The 13,961-nt window shown below is 43.7% G+C and overlaps 2 protein-coding genes and 2 non-coding genes across 4 annotated transcripts; 2 read left to right on the plus strand and 2 right to left on the minus strand.

The window, feature by feature from the left end:
- Positions 1 to 467: 467 nt before the first annotated feature.
- On the minus strand, positions 468 to 1,212 carry LOC124680478 (postacrosomal sheath WW domain-binding protein-like). The gene is made up of 2 exons (XM_047215534.1): positions 900 to 1,212; positions 468 to 691 (listed from the first exon to the last, which is right to left on the minus strand). Exons 1-2 carry the CDS (start codon positions 1,210 to 1,212, stop codon positions 468 to 470), a joined length of 537 nt encoding a protein of 178 aa, XP_047071490.1.
- Positions 1,213 to 1,696: 484 nt separating this feature from the next.
- Positions 1,697 to 1,769, plus strand: TRNAE-CUC. Its single transcript has one exon. It is a non-coding gene; the product is annotated as a tRNA-Glu (tRNA).
- A 4,352-nt stretch (positions 1,770 to 6,121) lies between these two features.
- Positions 6,122 to 10,155, minus strand: LOC124680488 (leucine aminopeptidase). Its single transcript, XM_047215545.1, has 4 exons — positions 9,143 to 10,155; positions 8,585 to 8,818; positions 8,150 to 8,476; positions 6,122 to 6,590 (listed from the first exon to the last, which is right to left on the minus strand). The coding sequence occupies exons 1-4, from the start codon at positions 10,124 to 10,126 to the stop codon at positions 6,300 to 6,302; spliced, it is 1,836 nt and encodes a 611-aa protein (XP_047071501.1). The 5' UTR covers positions 10,127 to 10,155; the 3' UTR covers positions 6,122 to 6,299.
- Positions 10,156 to 12,903: 2,748 nt separating this feature from the next.
- On the plus strand, positions 12,904 to 12,976 carry TRNAE-CUC. The gene has a single exon. It is a non-coding gene; the product is annotated as a tRNA-Glu (tRNA).
- Positions 12,977 to 13,961: the final 985 nt, after the last annotated feature.

Here is a 13,961-nt window from a genome sequence, read left to right on the forward strand (position 1 = left end):
TACTTTCTCAACCATATCTGAGAAACCAGCTCGATATAACCATCCTAGTTCAAATTTGAACGGACGACTACGCTGAGACATGGATGTTCCAGTGGTTAATAGTATAGGAGCATGATTCGACAAAGCCTCAATCCAAGGTAGAACTCGTACACAGATTAGAGGGAATTTTTGTTCCCAATCTGAGTCCATCGGTACGCGACCTAAACCCGCACTTTGTACTTGTCGTTAAGGTGTTATTAATTTTTAACGCATGACCAAGGTCTAGGGTTTAAAATAGGCATGCTCAAGACGCAACAATCTATGTACGGCCAAAAAATAAATAACTCGTCGCCAAGACACAAGACACACATCATGTATGAGGCACCAGGCGAGACCAGAGCTTGTGATCCTCCCACGATCGAAGCAGCGAACAAGGATTACGCGGGATCATCTTCCAGGATGCTGCAGGAGCCGCATTTTCCCCTTGTTCACTTCCACTTGCGCCCGAACATCTTCTTGTGCCTGCCATACTTGCCGTGCTTGAACTTGCCATGCTTGAACTTGCCGTGGTGGTGGCCGTGACCGTGTCCATACATCCCGTAGGCGCCGGCGTGGGACACTTTGTGAGCACCATATGCTGCAGCTGCGGCGACAGCCCCACCGGCCATCATCCCGCCGACACCATGGTTGCCTCCGTACATAGCACCATGACCTGAATGAAAATGGTTTTGAATTAAAGTCCATTGCACCATGACCATCTTTTCAAAAAACAAAATGTTTTCATTGATAAATCTGAATACGCATGCTTTTTTTTGAAAGAGAATACGCATGCTTTTTATCCATTGTGAAATAGTTGGACTGATACATTTAAAGCCCTAGATGAACATAGCCTAAATAAAGTACAACAAAAGCATAAATACCATAGGGAGGAACTGGCATTGGTGGCCCATGACCGGGGTAACCAGCTGGAGGGTAGGCTGTAGGGTGTTGCTGATACCCTGCAGGGTACCCACTCGGAGGATACGCAACGTGTGATGGCTGATAACCACCAGGTTGAGGATACACACCGGGAGGCGGATAATGTCCAGGTGGAGGAGCATATCCTTGTGCCGGGGGATATGCACCTACCGGGACAGGGTAGCCAGGGTATCCCGGCGGAGCAGGGTAGCCACCAGGGTACCCTCCATGAAACCCTCTATCGGCGTCCGTACTTTTGTCTTTTCCACCTTCCATGTCCTTCTGACCTAAATGGAGTACAAGTACAACTATAGATATGCAATACTTTTTCAGTAAGGAAGATGTCATAACATTAACATGATTTACATTTGCGAGCAAGAGTACACGAGGTTACCTGGATATCGGTGAGCAATGTGGTGCAAAGGTGAAGAAAATGGCGCTAGCAATGACTAAATGGGAGGCCAATTCTATACGGCTAACAGCTTCGTCTCATGCCATGAACGCGTATATATATCGTGTTTATTCAAGGCAAGTTACCTATCTTTAGGCCGGGTTCTATTTACTGAGTTGGTGCACGACAGGGACCGCAAAAAAATTATCTCGGACAGCCAAGCAGCGAGCTCTATTTGCTGGCACCGAATTGATCGGTCGCCTGTGATGCAAAAGAAGTATTCCCGTTCACATCCTGAGCGAAAGCCTCTGTTACGATGGACCTAAAAAAGGCAGATATATAAAGAAATGAAATGTCAAGTTAACAAAATCCGTCGTAGTCTAGGTGGTTAGGATACTCGGCTCTCACCCGAGAGACCCGGGTTCAAGTCCCGGCGACGGAATTTTTTTCGTTCGTTTGGTCAATCTGCAAGAAAACGACTCTGTCACTTTGATGAAGATTGAAGAGAGACCATCTTCGATCTCATCGTCATTTTTTTTTTACTGAGGATTCCGTAGTGTCTCGACACATCCCGACCTTCAACCATCCCGGGGAATAGAACTGCGATGCTTCGATCTACCACACCACCGTCGCTTCTCCGACAACAACAGCGGCCCTGGTTGCAGCCACACCACCACCACCAGAGTGGGTTCCTATTACTTGCCTAGGTGGAATTTGTCGATTTGCGCGTTCAGGTCTCGTGATTTTTATTCCGTCATGTGTGATTATTTCCCTGTCTTAGAGTAACCTGTACAATTTTTTTGGTCATCACATACCACATGACAGGTCTTTGGAGTGCTTTTTTTTAGGATGTGATTGGATTGCCTTCATTATGCGTTCGCTGCGGATCATTCTCTCTAGATTTGCTTCTTGCAAGCTGTTGAGCTGGGTATCAATTTTGCAATGTTCTTCTCATATCGTGCCAAATTTACGTGTCTTGTCACTCTAGAAATCTTTTTTTGCGGGTCGTCACTCTAGAAATCTGGTGGAAGGAACTGCTCACAATGTAAATTCATTGACTAAGAGCTTAATTGGGCTAGCCTCTATCTAGCCTTTGAGATAAACTCAGCATAGAAGAGCTTTGGGCTGTCGATTAGTTGGCTTTTTTCCATTTGTTCTTTCTGTACTCCCTTTGATTGGATATTGTGGATTCATAAACGGTTGTGTGCATCTTACCTATGCGGATGTTGGGTGTAATGCTTGATACTTCGAGTAATAAAGCGCCCTTTATCGAAAAACAAGAGCTTTGGGTTTTATATGGTCTTCATTGATCTTTGTCTACTAGTACCAGTATTTGATCATTTTATTCAACTAACTCTGATTTGCAGCAGAACATGTGCTCCAGTGGCACAAATGGGTCCGAGAGGGTTGATGGCTTCAAAATAGCAATGTCATATTTTTACGAAAACAGGTACACCATCATCCTTAATTTGTTTTGGTAAATTTGAGACATTGGTTTGTTAACATGTGAGCTGGGGACAACATGTCAAAAAGATTGTCTATGGAGTCTTATCTAATTAAGAGTCCATGCTAGTTTTCTTGGTTTCTCTACCTCTTCGGTGGTTTTGCCGGTGAGAGGTTAGATTTTCTTGTGGGGTTCTTTATGGGAACAAAAAACAGTTGTGGCAAAATGTCATTGCAAAACAGATAAACAACTATGAGAGTTTTGGAGAGAATAAAGAGTTTTCAATAATACGTGGTTTCTTTGTGATCAGGCCCAAAAAAGTGTATTTATAAGTTTCGGAAAAAAATGAGATTAATCATGCACGTTAATATGCCATTGCTACTTATGCATACCAAATTTGAAGGAAAAATGACCAACATGATTGTCTTTGGATACATGTATGTTCCTAAAACTCTTGGGACATGGGAGCCTCGATAAAATTATGAGCTGGAACAAATCCAGTGAGGACGTCCGTGGCCTTACGGCAACGCGGCCGTGGTTGTAGCAGCAGCAGAAGGAACCGTACCGTGGAGAGATCAAGTGTATCCAATTCAGATCTGGACTGTAGCCGGCGTATCGTTAAGGTGAAATCAGTCAACAATTTAATCCTAATTAGTTTTAGCTGGTCCTATAGGACAAAAATACCCTTTTCAAGTTTTCTTAGTGGGGTTTTGGATTGTACCCTTATATCTACTGGTGGTAGTTTGTACGGAAGGGACTGAACTTTTGTTCGGCTGCATCGCCAGTACCTTAATGCTTACATACAAGTACAATGTGAGAGGAAGGACAATTATAGGATACAACCCTGAAGAGACGAGGAAGCGATGACAGAAGGTGCAGAAAAACAAGTGATATTTCTCTCTGCTGATATCTTTGCACTGCAACCATAAGCAAATTATAATGGAACATCATAATTCAGAAAGACGATATTTTGTCCCATACCTAATATAGGAAAATGTAAGGCTGTCAGCCCTTCTAGCTTTCGTACGATCTTTCTAGAAAAAGTTACTTGTTTATCTGAAGTTGGAAGGGAGAGAGATGCTCATTTGATGTTCAATCTTTGGATCTGGATACCATTATATCTCTTGATGTTTTAATCTCTTTGACCTTTCTCTCCATCAGTATATCTTTGCTCATAATTGTTGAGATGGCGCAACCGTGCAATAATTTGTTTGGCGTATTTATGTTGTTGGAGTGCTATGAAAATTACGGCTTGTCTTCTTGGGTTCTGTACCTCTTGGGCGGTTTCAGGGTGTTAAGTTAGAAAACCTTGTCTGTTATATTGATATATAGGAGCAGCACACAAAGAGAGGCCTAGGACATCTGGGCAAGGTAAAAAAAATAAGGATTCAAGCTAACTAATAATTTCTGCAAGATGTTTTGCGCCGGCTAAAATCCAGTCCTTGCAGAAAAAGTTCATTGTAGCCTTGTTGGACAGATACACGATTATATGAGTTTTGAAGGGAACACAGAGTGGTTCATGAATACGATGGAGAATGCTAGAGTTTTCTGGATTTTTTGAGGTCTGATTTCTTGTTTGTGTGCGAGAGAGATGGCAAATGGGGAGCCTTTTTTTATAGAAAGTGGAAGTTTTCATTATCCCAACCTCTGCATCATAGATTCTTGTTTCTGTGTGAGAGAGACGGCAAATGGGGAGCCTTTTTTTTTATAGAAAGTGCACTCTCAAAACAAAAAAAGAGCTTAATCAAAAAGTGTGACGGGCCACACACAAAGCAGTTGTTCAGCCTACTAAACAAAAGATATACTGCCTAATTCCTATGTCCCCTCTCTCAGTAAAGGAGAGGGGGTATCTGTTTATTTGTCATTTCCAACCTCTTTTAGAACACTCTGTTGTTCAAAATTATTTATGTTGTTGCTGAGCTCTGGATTTTTGGTGATCTACTGATGGTGGCTTATAGGAAACGGCCTGAACTTTTGTTTGGCTGCATCGCCGCTACCTTGATGATAACATACAAGTACAATGTGAGAGGAAAGACAATACTAGGGTAAGAGGCGAGGAAGCAGCGGGAGAAGGTGGACAAAAGCAATATTGATATTTCTTTCTGCTGATATCATTGCACCCCAAACATAAGCAGATTATATTGGGAACATCAGAATTCAGAAAGGCCACACTTGGTCATATACTGTATATTAGAAAATATAAGTCTGCCAGTGCCAGCCCTTCTAGCTTATCTATGCTCTTCCTAAAAAAAGTTGCATTGTTTATCTAAAGTTGCATTGCATTGTTTATCTGTGCTCATTCGATGTTCTAATCTTTGGACCTGGATTTCATTATATCTTTTGATGTTTTAACATCGCTGGCCTATCCGTACATATATAGTTTACTCATAATTTTTGAGATAATGCAACCGTGGAAGATTTTGCTTGGCGGAATTCTTGCCGTTGTTGCAGCTACATATCTTTTCCTGACTGAAACCTTCAATGGCTTACTTTTGCTTTCGGTGTGGTGGTGATAATTTGTTCCATGATAACCTAGACAAAATAAAACCACTACTATTTTGGTTGATTGGTTAGTCTTGTCATTTTTACATGCTCGCTTGTCTAGTTCTTTTACTAGATTTTGGATCTGCTAAAGAGCTTTGGATGGATGATTCACTGAGTTCTTTATAGAGAATTAGTGGTGGTTTTCTGGGTGCTGGGTGCTATTCCGATATGCAAGGTGTATTTCCTGAGCACGGTCTCTGCCTATGATTGACCCTAAAGATGTTCTCCGAACTAAACATCTCAAGATTCGTATAGAAAACCAAACAACTAGAGGACGGTACCGTCCTTCAGAAAAAATTAACACTGAAAAGTAAGCGGGTTCATTTGAAGACTAACGTAGCAAGACAATATAAGCGCTGACGCTTGCAATAATATTCAGAAATCAAAATCATGACAATTTGCATTAGCATTACACTGGGTTTTTGGCAGAATAATATACTAGCATTTTGCACATGCCCGATAACAACACCAGTTTTAAGTCTCCTATCCGTTTCAAAAAAAAAAAGTCTCCTATCACAACAATCTAAAAAATAACATGTCTACCTCCTTCAGTGTAGTAGGCGTCTAAGCATTTCTTCAATCAGATACCAATGAAGAGACCCAAATTTCTCACAAATCCCGCTCAACGCTTGGTACCCTACCAATGGAACACCGGGAGAAAGCAAGCGTTCTGTTTATCCAGCGCAATGGTTACCACCATTTAAAACGAAAACTGGTTCCGACAGAGCTAGATCGTCATGATATCAGCCGTCCCACAGTATATGATATCAAGAGGCATTTTTAGCTCCAAGTTTCTTCCAGGGTCAGACACAAATTACGGGCATGCAATCCCTCATGATACATTACCCAGGACAGTTCAGAGTTTTCCCCCATGGTTAGCTCCAGCAGGGGAGATAATTTTATGCAGAAGAAATAAGCGATCAAACATTGATGAAACATCACAGGCTTTCTCACTACATTAGAGGCTCAGTCAACCGCATTCAACTACCCATGCTTCGAAAGGATGCTCTCCACAACGCTGCGAGCTATTGGGTGGTAGAACTCGTGGGCCTCTGAGAAGATCCTCTTCGCAAGCATCTTCTCCTCCTCAGAACACTTTGCCAGCGAGCTGTAGAGCGGGCGCAGGTACTTCATCCTTCCCACTTGCTTCAGGCACTTCTCCACCTCGTTGAAGTAACACCTGCAGCCCGTGGGGATCGCTAGCTGGAGAAACGCGACTTTGACCTCGTAGTCACGGCTTTCTGACAGCTTGTACCGTTCATCAAGAGCAATAACCTGGATAGAGAGAACAGATGGCGATGGAATCAGTTAGTCTAAAGTCACTAGAGCATGAGCAATGTGCGAAGAGGCTAAGCATGCAAAAAACAAGCAGCTGCTAAGAAATTCAAAAGTGCTACAAAAATGCTCTAGCTCTATCTAGTAGGCCCACACGCAACAGCAGAAGGGGTAGCTCATCATTGGACAATTTAAGTCGACTCTTGTACCAGAACCAGTTCTGCAACTTCTGAACTTAGACACCCACACTGACACCCTGTAGCGTTTAGAGCCAAAACCTTAAGGCCTGAATGAAAGGTGTTCCTAGCACAGGGTTTGGGTTCACATTGCACACACCCTTATAACTTTTGTGACTTGTGTCAGTATTTTTAGGAAACAAGCTCTTCCCCACAGAATACTACTCCTTCCTTTCCATATTAGTTGTAGCAGATTCGGATGTATCTATACACAAAATGTATCTAGACACATCCAAATCAGCGACAACTAATGTGGAGCGGAGGGAGTACATAACAGTACAGCATAAATGAATGCTTCATTGGCAAGGACTAACAATCCAAAGATAAAGAAAAGTAATAATAGTATAGTAACACGAAATATAGTAGAAAACCCCTAAGCCTAGACACACCTCAAGGTTTTAATACTTTCTAGATCTTGGTGGCTTCAGTTTGTAGCTACCCACACTTGCTAGATACTCAAACGGGGGGATATCAGCTATGTGCATTGGGCATTTGGTAATTTCTAAATGAAGTAACCTAGCTGCAGAGGTTGCAACTTTAAGGCCTTCTCATGAGTCTCATGAGTAAATAAAAGTAAGAAAATGTTTTTGATAGCAATCTCCAAACATGTTACTCAAACTGAACCCACTGCTACATGCAATCATCAAATAAGTTAGTACTTGAATTGAACCCACTGCTCAACCATCAACAAAATGAGAAACTGAGAACTATGATGTAGTCTTTCATATTACGGAAAACTTAATAGAAAGTAAAGTTCTCATCACATTCATAATATAATGGAGACCCCTCCACATAACTGATATTAAAGCTAGCAACTGATTGACATTGTCAACAGTCTACCTAACCAATTCCAATAATAACTAATTAGCAGAATCTGGTTCTAATAAGCAGAATCTAGTCCTGAGAGAAGCAAAAAAACTAAGTAATACTCCTGCTTCTGTTACTCATTTCCATGTAACTAAACTTTGATTCTAGTTTGATTTTCATTGGTAAACCAAAAGACACCAAGTTGGCTTGCTCTGGACAACCGTTATCACAGGGATGAGAATTCTATCCTTTCGGCATTCAGTTGAGGTGCATACTTTGACAACAGCTAATTATCTTTTGTTATCATGTTAAGATATTACAAGCTTTTAATGAAATAAAATACTTCCATAATTGACCTAAATTGCATTTGCTACATACTGTCTGATGAACTAAACAGGGATGCTATGTAAGTTAGCTGTCGAAAAGATAGGCTGCATGTACACAAAGACATACAACTTGAACTGAAAGAAGTAAAAAAAAAAAGAGAGAGCATTGTTGTTCGCTAATAATACAAACCTGCGAGGATTCAACATCTTTGGATAAATTCTCCAAGTAGAGCTCCCATTCCTGCCCACTCCAGTCTGCCACCTCATCTTCACTTGGAATTTTTCCAGACTTAAACTCTGCAGCTAAGGTGCAGATCTTTCTATAGGTAGCAGAATCCGGCTCCATGGCATCCGGAGGGATACCAGTACCCTCAATCCACACGTCAAGGTCAACTTGGTTCTCTATCCCAGGAACATTGGCCTTCAGGAATTCAAGAAATGTCTCTGTATCTATCGATTGGAACTTGAAGGTGGCAATGTATTTCTTCAGGAATTCATCAAATGCAGGTCGGCCAATCTATCACAATCAACAAGCATGGCACAGTACACATTTCACAATTAGTCCTCATTCATCAAAGAATGGTGCAAAAAAAAAACTGCAAACCAAATATTGTGTTATACCCACCTGGCGCTCGATGCGCCATAGGAACTGGAAGCCTTTCTCGTAGGGCACTTCCGAGTACACATCATCAGGATCGATACCTGCCATCTTCGGCTTCAGCTTGGTGAACTCCATGTTATCCTTGAACCTCTCCATCATTCTGTTCAAGCCCCTCCATCCAATTCCCATGTTTAAGGCTGCCCGCTCCTCGCCTTGCACCACCTCAACAATCCTCCTCTCAGCATATGTTGTGAACCCCTGTATGTAGAAACGATATATTACCATGAGAACTCTAGATGAGTGTGTGAACCTCAGTGGTAACAGTTAAGGAAAAAAATACAGTCTACTACTATGAGATGTGTTCTAGTTGTTGAATAAAACTGGAACTCAGGTGATTCTAGGTCAAGTTAAAATGCTCAAGCCTTTCTCATCTTAGTGTTACAAGGAGAGATTCTACAAACACTTGTCAGGACAGAACGTAGCTCATGCAAATGAATAAGTTAACGATTAGTGCTACAGCTATTTCACCTCATCAATCAGTTAGGTAATAAGAGGTTTGACACATGAGAAGAAGAAGAAGACCTCATTGAGCCAGAAGTCTTCATTGGTTTTGTTGGTGATGAGATTGCCAGTCCAGCTGTGCGCAAGCTCATGGGCAACCACCTGCGCCCCTGCAGCGTCCCCCTTGATGACTGTGGGCGTGAGGAAGACCATCCTGGGGTTCTCCATGCCTCCGTAGGGGAAACTGGGCGGCAGCACGAGCAGATCGAACCTCTCCCAGTCGTATGGCCCAAAGAGCGATTCCCCGACCTTGACCATGTCCTCGACGCCGGCGAACTCCCTGGCGGCGTCGTCGAGGAGCGTGTCCCCGCCCTCGGCGTAGACCCTGGTCCTGGGCCCGAGGTCCCTGGACCCGATGGCGCCGGCGGCGAAGGCGAAGAGGTATGGCGGCACGCACTGCGCCATGTGGAACTCCTCGACGATGCGTCCCGGCGCGCACCAGAGGTCGGAGGGGACGGCCCCGCGGTGGTCGGAGGGGACGGGGTCGCGGCGCGCGACGTGGCGCGCGGCGGCGACGGCGGAGAGGCGCGCGGGGAGGTTGAGGAGGAGCGAGTAGGTGATGCGCGCGGCGGGGGTGTCGTGGCAGGGGAAGACGGAGCGGGCGTGGATGGACTGGCACTGGGAGAAGACGAAGGGGAGGCCCGAGGCGGTCTGCGGCGGGGAGAGCCACTGCAGCGCGGAGGCGGCGGGGGAGGTGGAGAAGGTGAGGAGGAAGGAGGTGGTGTCCGGGGGCAGGGTGAGGGTGAGGGCCGAGCCGAGGACGGGGTCGGCGTCGGCGGCGAGGGCGAAGGGGATGGGGTCGGCGGGGGCGGTGGCGGTGGCGGCGGAGTGGACGGCGAGGGCGCGCGTGTCGAGGAGGAGGTCCCCGGAGTGCGGCGCGGAGAGGGTGAGGAGCGCGGAGGCGTGGATGGCGGAGGCGGAGAAGTCGAGGTAGAAGGCGAGCGCGGCGTGGGCGGTCACCGGGTGCGCGCCGTCGGTGTAGGAGTGGGGATCCACCGGCGCCATGGCTGGCTGCGGCGGAGCGAGATGGGAGGGGGAGACTGACGGGGAAGGGTTGGGTCGAGTCGGGTTTTGGGCTTTTCGGTCGGCGAAAGCGTCCGTGCTTTTGCTGCGAGATTGGAAGGCTCTTTGCTTCGGACCACAAGTCACTCGGTCGCTCCCAGTGCCCACTTGCAGAGCCTTGTTACAAAAAGTGATCAATGAGATCATGGTCCAACTTAAAATTAAAAAGGAGATCATGGACCAACTTGATAGGCATACAAAACTCTAAGTTGCTTAACCAGCTACATCATGTTGGATACATTTGTGCTGGTCTTCAAAGAAAGAATGCCAAACGAAATCAGTCTTACAAGACTCTTAAGTTGCTTGAATATTTGACTTTTCTATTTCTCAACGACTGAGAATGCTCCCTTTAGGTCCAAGAATCCTCCGATCTAAACACTGTACTATTGTAAGTACAAAGAGGCGAGTTCAGTGTGAAATGATAAATTTAGTGGATTTTGGTACAGGAATTACAGTCTTTCTATGGTAATTTTCTAGGCATGGGGAGAAGTGCCTTCTTCTTGTGCGTACAAGGAACAACCTAAGATCACATAAAACGCAAATTGCCTCAACAATACGGGAAATCACTCCTCAAATGTGAAGTCCTTGTTTTCAAGGGTGAAGTTCAGGTGTAATTTGTCTTCTCGAAATAGGCTTTCGCTCCGATATACTGATATAGTAGCACACGATACAATTGTTGAGGCTCATCACAAACAAGCCCAAACTAAATAAAAGAGAAATAAAAGAGAAATAACAGAGAAAATAATGTCAACAACTTTGAATCGTCGAAAACGATGATGACTCGCAACCGTTGCGTCCTCCGGAGAATTCCCACCACGCTCTTAGCACTAAAGGGCGTCGCATACCAAGAAACACCTTCAAGCATGAATGCACCGCTGTGTAATATGTCTCATGCTCCTTGTAACCCGGTAACCGTAGTCTTTTCCTCTTGCTTTTCATATATCCGCTTATGTGTATGTCTATTTCTAAATTTGTTTCATGCTCTCGTAACCCGGTAACCGTAATCAATTTCCCTCTTTCGTTTTCATCTCTCCTCGTGTGTCTGTCCATTTCTATATTTGTTTGCCCCCCCCCCCCCCCCCGATAACCCGGTAACCGTAGTCTCATTTCCTCTTGTTTTTCATCTCTCTCCACACGTTTGTATCCATTTTTATAATTATCTGCCCCCCCCGATAACCCGATAACCGTAGTCTCATTTCCTCTTGTTTTTCATCTCTCTCCACACGTTTGTGTCCATTTTTATAATTATCTGCCCCCCCCCCGATAATCCGGAAACCATAGTCTCTTTTCCTCTTGCTTTTCCTCTCTCTATGTGTCTGTTTATATATTTGTCTCACCCTTCGATAATCCGGTTATCTTTAGTCTCTCTCTCCCTCTTCCTCTCATTCCATGCATTAAAGTCTTGTCTCCTTAGTAAGGCCATCTCTATCATCTATAGCCCCTAAAAATAGTCCCTAAAACCAAGTAGGGCAAGTCACTACTTATTCAGACCCAAAAGTGACACCAACTTGACTAGTAGCCCATATTTCTCATCCCCAAATTTATATTGTGTACTCAAATATATGTTGGGGATATGCACCCATTGGGACACAATACATGGTGGAACAAGGGTAGCGTCGGAGGGGGCATGCGTTAGAGGCAGCAGTGACAACGATGGGAGAAGGGTGGTAGCGTCAGAGGGGTGTGCGTTAGAGGCAGCAGTGACAACGATGGGAGCAGGGTGGTAGCGGCAGTGATGGCGATCTAGAGTAGGCTTGCCACTTTATCAACAACTAAAAAGTACTGTTGGGATGAGCCTCTTATAGTAGGGCTCTTATGAGTATAGGCATATGGCTCCCGAGCTACATGGAGCCATTTTATTTCCAACAAATTTGAAACCATATTTAAAATATTTTGTACACATAGGTGAAGATGGTTTCGACGAACATGAACGATCATACTGAAAAGCGTGTTGTGTTTGGGCTACACTAAAATATTGCTCTAAGTAGACATTAAAAAAATCACTTTGGTCTTCACGTTCTTCCTTTTTGTATAGACTACAAATGAAAACATAGTTCGTCCAAACTTTGTATGTATGTACACTGTAATAGACATCCCTATGTACATGCACGATTTTTTCATAATTGTTTAAAGTGAAAAGATAAAGTTTGCGAAGATTTAAAAATCAGGTTACCTGCAGCTTGGCTCCATTTTAAGGTTTTGGGTTCTAAGGGGCTTTTCAATAGCCACCCCTATTTTAGAGGCCATAGCAAGCCTCTTGGAGTCGATTTTTTTCCTTTTACCTCAGGTAGAAAAAATAAATAAAAGATGTGCTTAGTGGCCCTGCTTCAGTAGTTGTAAGTCTCACACTCTAGAATGATCAACTGAGACAATAATGGTCCGATCTGTTTGGCATACAAAATTCGAAATTGCCTAACAAAAAGTACATACTATACTCTTTAGAAAAAAGAATGTCACTATATGAGAACATGGTCGCAACTTGGTTCATTGAATATTACGGACTACTCCTGCTACACCTTTTTAGGTTTCGGAAAACAAAGACCTACCGCTAACAAGAAGCAGCATGCGTCAGGCCGGACATAGTCTGTTCTTTGTCGTGAATCTGAAACATGAATAGTTTGGAGGCCTGGGAATGGATGAATTCGGTGTAGATCTTTTATTCTGCAGATAACCATGAAAGAATCCAAATAATAAATACTTTGTACAGCGTTTGTCACAAATCCGTCGTAGTCTAGGTGGTTAGGATACTCGGCTCTCACCCGAGAGACCCGGGTTCAAGTCCCGGCGACGGAATTTTTTTCAATACGGCAGTATGTACATTTTGCGAAATGAAAATTGGAAAGTAATGTAGTTTTTTGCCCGTTCACTTCCAAAGAATTGCTTGGTGCAAAGTTTTCCGGGTTCCCGGCGACGGAAATATTTTTTCAATACTGACTCATATATATTTTGCGAAATGAAAAATGAAAAGTAATGTAGATTTTTGCCTGTTTACTTCCAAAGAATTGCTTGGTGCAAAGTTGTCGTCATTTTTTTTTATCACAAAAGAAGAATTCGTCGTCGTTTTAATTTATAAACAGTGTCAATTTCTTTGTTCGTACAGTTTTACAATGCTCATATTCATCTACAGGTTCTTCAAGAAGAAACTGTAGAAAACAATGCATTTGTAATCTGCAAGCAATCGGCAATACAGAACGGAAATTTAGTTGAGTTCAAACAGCTGGCCTGATGGGTTCTAGCAGCGTGTCACAGTGCTATGATGTACCCTTGGAAAACAAAAGATTGCATGATAAAGTTATAACTGAATCACAAAGTACTCATCTCTTCAGCAAATGCTCCCTGGTCTGGAGTCTTAATGGGAAAAATCAGGCAACTATGCTTATATGGACAGATGAAACATTGGTTAAACACAGATGCGCATCCCTTCAGAAAAATTGTCTACCAGCTCAGATGCAAAGAAGACACATTGGTTACGCACAGCTTAGGCAGAAGTAGTCTTGGGTTTAGCAGGACACAGGAGCAAAGAGGTTCGACAGAGAATGCCATTAGACTGAAAGTATCAATCTGATAATAATCACCATAATAACAGTCATACTAACAGGAAGTACATTAAGGAGTATTGTAAAACTCATGGCAGTTGTGCCACCAACTTTAAACAGGATCGATGCTGTTCCTAGACATCAATATGCAGTGTTCGCCACCAAATTTGTGCCCATTAACGCCCTCCATCTGCCTTGTGCCTTTTCTCTCTTCACGTCCAGCGACATCGAGCCATCGACGG

Source organism: Lolium rigidum, unplaced genomic scaffold (genome assembly GCF_022539505.1).
Source record: "Lolium rigidum isolate FL_2022 unplaced genomic scaffold, APGP_CSIRO_Lrig_0.1 contig_17643_1, whole genome shotgun sequence".
In the NCBI taxonomy this organism is placed as follows: domain Eukaryota; kingdom Viridiplantae; phylum Streptophyta; class Magnoliopsida; order Poales; family Poaceae; genus Lolium; species Lolium rigidum.